General features: G+C 39.6%; 1 protein-coding gene across 8 annotated transcripts in view; it reads right to left on the bottom strand.

Annotated features, from left to right (window-relative positions):
* Nucleotides 1–234: 234 nt before the first annotated feature.
* LOC145358418 (disabled homolog 2-interacting protein-like) overlaps nucleotides 235–10,815 on the bottom strand; it is a 739,003-nt gene continuing 728,422 nt past the window's right edge. For all 8 annotated transcript variants that reach the window (XM_080212472.1, XM_080212474.1, XM_080212473.1 and 5 more), the window contains 2 exons: nucleotides 8,196–8,283; nucleotides 235–4,115 (listed from right to left, as the gene is read on the bottom strand). In XM_080212472.1, coding sequence (XP_080068598.1) covers nucleotides 3,948–4,115; nucleotides 8,196–8,283 — 256 coding nt within the window. In that variant the 3' untranslated portion in view covers nucleotides 235–3,947. The remainder of the gene's footprint in view (nucleotides 4,116–8,195; nucleotides 8,284–10,815) is intronic.

The raw sequence follows: 10,815 nt of genomic DNA, 5'->3' as shown, positions 1-10,815 counted from the left end.
TTCTTCCAATCACAATGTATCATCAGACATTTTTCCACATTGAATTTCATCCATCATGCCCATTCTACAAGCCTGTATATCCTCTTGATGTCTACTGACATATTCCTCACTGTTTACTACACAAATACCAACATAACTAATTTGTAAAGCCTTCATGTTTTGTGATGGAAAGTGTCTGTAACAATAATGTCCCAGGTGACAAACTGTTTACAACAATGACATTACACAAATCAGTTAAAATAGCTAAATAAAACTTTAATAAGTCTAGTTGCAAATGTACATAAATTGCACAGCCACATATTTTTGACACAACCAACTTCTCTGTACATTATTACAGGTTAAGTAAGCTGAAGTGAGTCCAGCAAATACTTTAAACTTTAAACATACTTACAAAAGTGTAAGGATATAAAACGTACAACAGCTTTTCAGGGACAAGTATCAATAGGCACCAGTTAATTGGAGGCACGTCCTTAAACACAGCGTTTAAGGACAAAGATGCAGAGAGAATCATTTGAATTATTTTAAGTTCTAATTTGTTCGCAGCAAATTAAAGAATCAGGCATATGCCACATATTCTGTGATAGTACAACCGCATTTTTAATTTAGGCTCTGGAAACAATGTTGAAAACACTGTCCAACTTTGAATTTTTAGCTTTTTGAAGCAAAAGCAAAACAAATACTTTTTGAAATAACCTATTCCTCTATATTTTTTCATTCCAACTTTGCAAACAGAGCCAACAGCACAGCTTTTGATTCCAATTAATTGCAGGGTTTCTGTGGATTTTTTTTAACACTGGGAATAATGCGATGATTTGCAGCTCACACATTTCAAGCTAAAATCTGCCAATGGAAATTAACAAATTTACAGTATCCCAAGATGCTAATGGATACAGAATCTTTGGCTCTGTTTAAAGAGGCTGAACAGTGTCACCTTTTTAGGAAAACTTCTATCTGAAGAAAATGCTGCAGATCATGACACCATTGGCATCTTGGAATCTAGCACTGTTTAAGCTCATACCACCATTGTTCAAACACTTTAGGAGGTTGACAGAATTTTCTAAATATGTACATTATTTATTTTTTTAGGAAAAAAACCAGCTCTTCAAGTATTTTGGCTTTTCACTGTTTGTATTTGGTGAAAACAATGTCACAGTGGAGAAAATTGTTTTTAAGCATCCTTGGGTGTAATACTAAATATGGTGCATTTCCAAATGAATCTGAACACACGTATGTTTAGCACATATATGGTTTCCTAATTTTGTTTGTCTAGGGAGCTCCCTGCAGACAATGACATACACACACGCACCAGGACCCTTTGCAAATGTTAATAATCCCCAGGGCTCCCTTCTAAAGACAGTGTCAGCTACCCAAAGAAAACCAATGTTATTAGTAATATACAGCAACAGAAATAACACTGCAGAAGCTGCAGAGAATTGATGACTGCAAGGACGCCCTGTGACAAACTCCTACTAGACCCTGACAGACCCCTTAAGGCCAATGGGCTTCCATTTACTGCGCAGGAGTTATAACAAAGAAAAATTATTAAGAATTGTCAAGTGGCATTTACATTGAGGAATTATTTACTTTAAAGGGCTTTCACAGTTTATAAAGGAAATAAAATTAACAGTGTGCAGTTTAATTCAAATTGTAAACATGACTTTTTATGGATCCACAGATTATTTTACATGCACTTAAAAATGAAAATTATAAAACTTTTTAAACAACAATTACAAACCCCCTATAAAATAACATTAAAAAAAACCCTCGGAAGGCTGACGTTGCTTAATTGTAATAACACAAAGCTACCCGGTTACTGGTTAGGAATAGGCATTCCTGTTAAGCAGTGCATTTAGAAAGATCTTTCACATCTCTATTACTAAGACTAGAGAATCCCTGTTTACTATGCTATTATTTATGATTACATATGGCACATCTCAGTTTTCCTAATGCATGAAGTTTCAGGGCATTGTGATAATTTCCCCCTTGGGCTTCTCACCTTCCAAGGCAGTACCTAAATCAGTACGCAGAACCATTCCCCTTTTTCTGTGAAACCATTCTGAGCTGGCTAGTTGGCTTATTATGCTGAATCACTGGTGCAGTCATGATACTTGTCATACGTCAGTGTAGCTAAATACAAATGCAACTCAAGATGCTGCAAATCTGAAAAGTCAATAAGTTTAACAAATGGCCTTGAGAACTACAGAACCACAGATTGCAATCACACAGTGATTTTGTTTGCCTATATAGAGTGGTTTTAATTTGCCACCACTGGCTTTTATCAGACATATTTTTAACAACATAAACAGCAGTTAAAGATGCAGTCACTCTGTTGCGACTTTGAGACAAGCAGTACCAGAAACAGATGTTAACTATATACAGTTTATGTCGGATACACAGAATTTTAACACAGTACAGATGCAAAAACTGACTCACCGTTAAAAATAAAAATCGGGAAGAAAGTCATTCTTTCTCTTGGGCTTTTTTTTTAAAAAAAGAATGCCCTCACAAACACACACAGGTATAAATTTAATAGAACTATTCTTACTGTATAGTTTTTAAAGGTTTAATTTTAAAATCAGGTTTCTTTTTGAAGCAGCAGTAGCCAAGTCCATCTGTTTCCATGGGAGCAGCAGAATATGGAAAATAAATGCACCAAACAAATGCATCAATTTGTGCAGGAAAGCTTTGATGGTAAAAGGAAATTTAAAAGCAAATGGTGCACAAATGAAAGAAATACCAGCTTATCAAATCGACTCAAGATAACAGAAGATAAATCTGTATCATAGGCATCCAAAAGTAGTGATTCCCATACTTACAGTGAATACAAGCCTGCCACCTGTTTCTTTCATATATCACTTTGATTCATGTGCAGAATTTCATGTCACTTCTGATTATTGAGTCAAAGAACTGTTTTGTGGACAGGTTTTCTCAGTAAATAAGTTGTTCTATGCAGTACTCCCAGCGCAATCCTCACTCTCTGATATCACTTTGGTAACTTCCTGGTAGTAGCTTCAAACCTCAAAAGCATTTTTCTCAGACAGAAGATGGCTTTACCTGGTTGGTCATGCTGAGTAATATGATCCAGATAGCAGACTGGGCACGAATCCGCACATTGTCACGAGTTGTTAAGAAGTAGCATTTCCTTACAAAAGGTTCCAAAATAGGAAAATTGTATTCCTCAAAAACAACTTCATGTGTAGGATAAAAGTGCAATACAAACACTCAGCTGGAGAGCTGTCAACAGCAACTGACAGATATTCTTTCCCTTACATATCCATCAGGGATACAAATAGCTGCTGAATCATGTGGTAGTTCAAAATCAGAAAACGCTATTATCAGTAAGTCATTGTATACATAACAATTGGAAGGAGTACTGTAATCTGTACAAAACTGGCATACACTTAGGTCTGTAGACCCAATACTGGTGGAAATAAAACAATAACCAAACATCCCCAGTTTCTACTCAAGAGGTATTTACAAGGTAAGTTGACTATCAATGGATCCATTTGACATTGAGGATATTATATCTGTACTTAATGTGGAGTAGCCCAGGAATAACCAGAAGAACCTGCGTCAGTGGGAAACAACATTTCTCTGCCCATCTTAGTGGTTAGTGTAATTTCATCATCACCATCCGACTGCGCACTGAAGGTGTGGTTCAGCACCCAAGGATTCTTTATTACATGGATTCAATCGTATTCCAGTGCAAGGGATTTGACTGAAAACTATTCCAAGGCTTACTACTTTCTTCCCCTTAACAACATGCTTCCTTGTGACTCCAGATAGCCATTTAAATGAACTTTTTATAAACAAAACACAAATTTGATCAAAAGATATTTGGACGTAAGTTTGTTTGTAGCTGCAGCTGATGCCTGTGCTTTAATACATCTTGCGTTGTAAGCACTCGTGGTATACGGTAATTCCTTTTGTAGATACTGATCATCAAATTAGCAGTTGCTGCTATTTCTGAATTCCCCGTTTTCAGTGATCTGCAGCTTAGTGGGATTGGTTGGGGAGATTCCATTGCGGCTTTGCATGCTATATCTCTCCTTCAGCTGTGACAATGCACTCATTAATCGGGCATTAGCTGCGTCCAGTGAGACAATGCGTTTCTCCTGTTGAAAACAATATTGCATTCTTCAGTTTAAATGGACAAGATACTCTTAATTGTTTTTCAAAAAGAACCTGTAAAAAAAATGACATCATCAGTTATTTTAGTGAAGATTTCAGCAAAAGGGAGTCTCAATTAATGTAATATTTTGAGTATTTCTTTGAGCAGAAGGTCACTCCACAGCAACTCAAAAAATAAATAATCTCTGTGGCATCTCCAAGGCCAGGCACTGGGAAATATTGTGTCGTTGCTTAGAATCAGGCCCCACTACTCATAAGCAACAAACAGAGAACGGATTGTTTCAGCATCAGACCCTTGAAATGCTGGGAGCTATGCCACCTCGCTAAGGTTTTCCAACATTGCCAGATCTTTTAACTCAAGGAAAAATGTATTAGAGTAACCAGCTGACCATTAACTAAAGCATAAATCCTGCCAAATGTTCTGTGGATTCAGGACTGCTTTGGGCTCCCATAAACCTTGGCCTGTTGCAAGTTATAAATTTATTCTGTTTGATACATTTATACGTGCACATACACATGTCTGAGATTAGGCCGAATTGTAAGGTTCAAAATAATTAATTGCTCTAAGGATTTTGCTTTTTCAGAAAGATACTCTTAAGCTATTCAATATATTTTAACCTTTAGGCACTTTTCTTTTATTCTTTCAGAGATCACCTTCTGCCTTTTTGTAAGCTATTTTCTTTCTGAATACTGTGTCCTATTTTAAGGAAACTTCTCCTTGATCTCTGCCAATGTTTATGTGTAACCACCCACAAAGAACTGTGCAAGAGCAGTTCTGTTGCTCACACACATTGCATCAACTCATACTCTTTAAGTTTATATTAACAGAGACTGCGTAGTAATTCCACTTACATTTATGCAACAAAGACTTACAGTTTAATAGAGTTAACTATAACCTGAGACAAGGGTAAGTGCAGCAAGCAGAATCCATGAATAATTTAGATTTTGGGGTAATTTCTTCCAATTAACTGAGGAAGCGCTTGTATCTAACATAAGGAGCTTATGCCATATAATTGAACAATTGCAGGAATTTTTGTGACAGGATGGTTTGGAGACAAAATTCAATGCAATTACAGTGTCAGCCTGCATCAGTTCAACAATTACAGCAGATTCAGAGCCAGAAGTTTTGGAACAAGAAAACTATTAGAAAACAGATAAAAGCTCTGCACTAAATCTGACTAACATGAATCAGACTGTGTGAAAAAAATGTAAAGAATACACTGTGGAAACTAATGCTAAGAAGGTGAAATCATGCAATTAAACGAAGCTTGATTTATGCCCAAGTTACAAAGACAACACATCACCTGGTCAGATTCCAGTTTAACCTTGGTGATTTAAAAAAACGCTTTTTTAAAAATTCATTTCCATTCCATCCAAAAAAATCAAATTCAAATCAAATCCAATTCATGGTCCCCACAAGAGGGGCAAACAAAATCCAAGCTGACAAGACAGGCTTTACACCCCATCTTGGACTGGATTTGACTCTTTAATCCAAAATAAAGTTAGCACTCACTTGGCCAAATGTGGATTAAAAAAACAACAGACTTATTAAAGACAAAACATGTTTAACTAACATTGATTTATTATTGTCACATGTATATACAATGAAAAGTATTGTTTCTTGCATGCTATATAGACAAAGCATACTGTTCATAGAGAAGGAAAGGAAGGAGTGCAGAATGTAGTGTTACAGTCACAGCTAGGGTGTAGAGAAAGATCAACTTAATATATGATAGGTTTGTTCAAAAGTCTGATGACAGCAGGGAAGAAGCTGCTCGAGTCCGGAGTTGTTTGATTAGGTAAGAGAGGGGGTTGATGTGAGTTTCCTAAAGGCACTTTATAAAGTGCCACATAACATTGTCCTCAGCAAAGTTAAAGCCTATAGAATAAAAGGGACAATGGCAGCATGGATACAAAGTTGGCTCACTGACAGCAAAAGATAATCAAGGTGAATGGCCATTTTTCAGATGAGGCAAAAGGTGGGATTTGCCAAGGTTGGTTTTCTTGATCTATATTAATTGCCTAGACTTTCAAAATTTGCAAATTACACAAAGTTGAAAGTATTGTGAACTGTGAAGATAGCGATATCTTTAAGTCCTCAGCAGGATGTGGGCAGACTGTGGAATGTACTACACATAGCAAATGAAATGTAGTGCACAGAAATGTGAAGTAACTTTTTGAAGAATATACAGAAAGACAATATAAAGGATACAATTCTAAAGCTGGTGCAGGAGCCATGGAATCTGGGTGTATATGTGCAAAAATCATTGAAAGCGGCAGCACAGGTTGAAAAAGAGGTTAATAAGGCATACTGGATCCTGGGCTTTATAAATAGAGGCATAGGGTGCAAGAGCAAGGAGGTTATGGCAAACCTATATAAAATAGTAATTTGTAATATTATATCCATAGGAAGGATGTGAAGGCCTCAGAGAGCCTGCAGAAAAGAGGAATGGTTCAAGGGATAAGGAACTTCAGTTTCATGGATAGAGTAGAGAAACTAGGCCAAAAGTTGAGAGGAGATTTGATAGAGGCACTCAGAACCATGAGGGATATGGACAGATCAGATGGTGAGAAGCTGTTTCCATTGGTGCATGGAGAAACAGAGGGCACCAAGTTCAGGTGAATGGCAAAAGAACCAAAGACAATATGAAGAAAAACAATTTTACACAGTGAGGGGTTAAAAGCTGGAACACTGCCTGAGAATGTGTTGGAGGCAGGTTCAACTGTGTCTATCAAAAGGGTATTGGATAATCATCCAAAGTGGAAACAGGGGTATGGTGAACAGGGAAGTCACTCTTTCAAAGAGCTGGAATGGACATGATGGGCCGAACGGCCCAATTCAGTGCTGTGACTATTCTATGATCCAGTGTCTTTATAAATAAAGTGTGATTTTAATGTAATTCACTTCAGGCTCAGGAACTAACTGTATGGGCATTTTGATTCCAAATTCTTCTACATGCAGCTCACATTTCTAATAACGTTCTTGAGAGCAGACCTTTGAACCATGTACGATAGTCCACAGGCTAAAGTGAGATTAGCCAAAGATCTCAGCTTTTCCTATGGTTCAGTCTGTACTAGTGCACCATCCTGCTGTGGAAGGTAATGGGGACCATTTTACCATTTATTTTCTAAGTGCTGGGCGGACTTGAAACTGGGGACAGTTTCAGATCTGTCTTTTGTGTGTGTTTGCAGGCCCCCCTCAATACACACTTTTCCTGCAAAAATATCAGCAAGCCTGTGGCTCACTGCAGAAGCCTGCTGGATGGGCTTAATGTGCCCAAAACCTTGCAGAGGGGACTGGCAGAAAAGAGAGTGCTGTCAGACCTTTGTTAGTGCAAGCAGACAGAAGCAGCTGCTGCTGCCCCCCCACCCCTTGCAATCGCGCTGGCCCACAGTCTGAGATATAGCCACTGCTGACCTCCCCTGCTGCCCAGACTGATCGCTGCCCCCTTGCCGCCCACCCTTGCCCCACCAATAACTGCAGAATGGCAGTGGGCCCTCTCCTCTCTTAGCCCTTCCCCCGGTGTCCCTGTCTCCTGGCACTGCCCAAGTGCTAGGGTGGCACTGCCGAAGGGGCACACACTTTGTCCTCAGACTCCACCAGCAAGGCCACGTCAACTGCTCCGTGCGTCACGGGGAGCATGTCTATTCCTTGCCGGTGCAAAGCTTTCCCAGTGAGGTCATTGGGGGGGATGTTTGGCGACAAACTGGACGATTGAGTGCCGGGTTCACTAAGCAGATGTAAAATTGTACTATAATAAATTTCCATATATTAACCTGCTTCCCACCCATTTCCGGTGCGAGGCTGATTGTGATAGAAATCCGGCGCTCGTAAAATGGTGCTGGTCGCGAAAAACGGCACCAATCGCTTTACCCAACTTTATCATCGCGTTATGCCTGACGATGGTAAAATTGCCCCTATTGTCCCTCCCCTTCATTTAGGCACTGATCATCTTCCAATGCAATTTTAGTGTCCTTTTTCTAAATCTTACATTCATTGTTGGATAGCACCCCATTTATGTCAAACTTTGTACATATAAAGTGTGAGTGAGACAGTCTCTAACCTGTGCCTCAATGATCTTCTGTTTAGAGTCTACTGCTGCCTGCATCTCTGCATGATCTTTCTTCAGCTCATCTTCAACAGCCATTAATCTATGAAGAGAAAACATGAGTAACACAGTAGGTTCAGTGGCACTGATCAAACAGACTAGAAAGCTCAGTCAATCCTGTAGTGATCAGAGATCAGACACTATGTTGTACTGATAAGCAGAATTCATTACAGCATGTAAATCTGGGACCAAAACAGCTTTAACATTCAATAATTTTAACCCTTTACTAAAATAAAACAGAAGAGGAGAAAATTATTAAAGATAGCAGCACAAAGGTAAAAATTCGCCCCTCTGTAGCTGATGATTTATGGCTGGTTATAGCTTTGTAGGTGCCACCGTTCTCTCAGTGTTTCACCCATCTGGAGATCTTCTGTGTGAACATTTGCAGTGGATGCTAGTAGGCAGTATTACATCCAAATCCTGATCATCCAGAATCCACAAATTCCCCATTTCCAATCTGGATCACTGGATAACAATTGACAGCAAGATTCCTGGATGATTTTTCCATTTTCAATAATAACCCTCATTCTTCCATTTTAGCTGAGAACAGCTAAACCTTGGACTTGCTCAAATGATTGAGTTAATCAATAGGAGAGTAATAGGAATTTTAAAAATCAACTATAAGTATAAAGCAGATCTGGCAGTATCTGTGGAGAGACAAGTCCATCAACTCTTTCTCTATGCAGATATGGCTGCACAGGTTCCAGGAAAACAACCAACCGGATGCAGAACTTTCTCATCAGTTGCAGGGAAATTAGCAGCTAATATCCACATGTGGCCTGGCACTGTGAGTGGCACCATCTTCTTCTTTACCTCCTTCCAGGCAAACTGCCCTGAAGGAAGCCTTCCCCAGATGGCCCACTCAGGCTTTATTCCCATAACCCTCATTTACCTTACCACTTCCCCTGACACTAGGGTCAATTTAGCATGGTCAATCAACCCAACCCACACATCTTTGGACTGTGGGAGGAAACCAGAGCAACTGGAGGAAACCCATGCAGGCATGAGGCGAATGTGCAAACTCCATTAAGGCAGTGATCCGAGGCTAGAATTGAACCCGGGTCCCTGGCACCGAGACAGCAGTGCTAACATTGTGCTGCCCCAAAGTTCATGGGAATGATCCTGGGAACAAAATGCTTGATGTATGAGGAGTGTTAGAGGACTCTGGATCTGTGCTCGATGGAATTTAGAAGGAAGTTGGGGGGGGGACCTCATTGAAACTTACAGAACACTGGAAGTATTGGATAGAGTGGACATGGGGAAGATGATTCCATTAGTAGGAGAGACTAGGATCCAAGGGCACAGCCTCAGAATAAAAGGGACAATCCTTTAGAACCAAGACGAGAAGTAATTTCAGGCTGGTGAATCTATGGAATTCAGGTCGTTGAGTGTATTTAAGTCAGAGATAGATAGTTTTTGGCAAGGGGATCAAAGGTTACAGGGAAAAGGCAGGAGAAAGGGATTGAGAAACTTATCAGCCATGATTGAATGGCAGAGCAAACTCAATGGGTCAAATGATCTAATTCTGTTCCTATATCTTATGGTCCTACTGTTACTCAAAACAAGCCTGCAAAATTTAAATCTTTACATTAAGTATTAGGAGGCCTTATAGGAGCTATTAGCATTTTTATCTGCACAGGTAGCCACTTATTTATATTTTAACCATTAAGGGCCTCCACCTTCAGGACCCAGCCAAGCAAAAAAACATTTTCTTCTTTGCAAATGTTACAGTGCACTTATCTTGATAACTCAGCATTTACACTTAAGAGAGGCTGAGAGCTGTGATATTTTAACACGTTGCATTAGAAATCTGCCAGGGGAAGAATTATTCAATCCATTTAGAATGTGTAAAGTAGGACTGTCTTTAAAGATACAGAAAAAAAGGTTTAACTTCCACTATATTATTATTGCAGATTTTCTATTCCCTGATAAACCACATCAGATTGTCACAAAATTCAGGATAATTAGAATTCATCAAAATTAGACCAACACATGAGATTATTAAGTGTTTTTTATAAAATGCATAATGCATTTTGTAAGATAAATGGTGTGTGTGGAAGCGACAGTGTGAGTCCTGACCAATCGGTTGTCCTTTCAGAGGTCAGCACTTGCTGGATGGACAGAATGGCCTCCTCCACTGACCACCCTAAAACCAGACAACGTCTGGGGTTCTCGGTCTGGCCTGTTCATTAAAAACAAAACTGAGCATGTGAATTTAAATGATGAGGAAGCAACAAATATTTAAAAAGTGTTTAAAGGCAGTTGTTAGTGAATTATTTCAGGTTTAATTTTAACCAACTTGTTGAGAAGCACCTGCCCTCTTTTTGACTTCAGCTGACAGACGGCTCAGTGCGTTCGTGGCTTTGAAATTTGGTGTCCAGATCCCACGTCAGCCACAGGAGGGAGATCCCAGTGCCCTTGGAAAGTGGGGACGGAGAAGCAGGGAGGGTACCAGAGGGTTTCCAGGGTTGACATTGAGGAAAGGGGAATCATGAGTCAGGAACTCCCCTCCACGAGGAGAGATGGTTTCCAGGGCCCTGGTGGGGGAGGGGAGGGGAGGGTAGGGTAGGGGGTA

This window comes from Carcharhinus amblyrhynchos, chromosome 25 (assembly GCF_965287045.1).
Source record: "Carcharhinus amblyrhynchos chromosome 25, sCarAmb.v2.hapA, whole genome shotgun sequence".
Lineage (NCBI taxonomy): Eukaryota > Metazoa > Chordata > Chondrichthyes > Carcharhiniformes > Carcharhinidae > Carcharhinus > Carcharhinus amblyrhynchos.
This window is presented reverse-complemented; position numbering and strand designations above follow the sequence as displayed.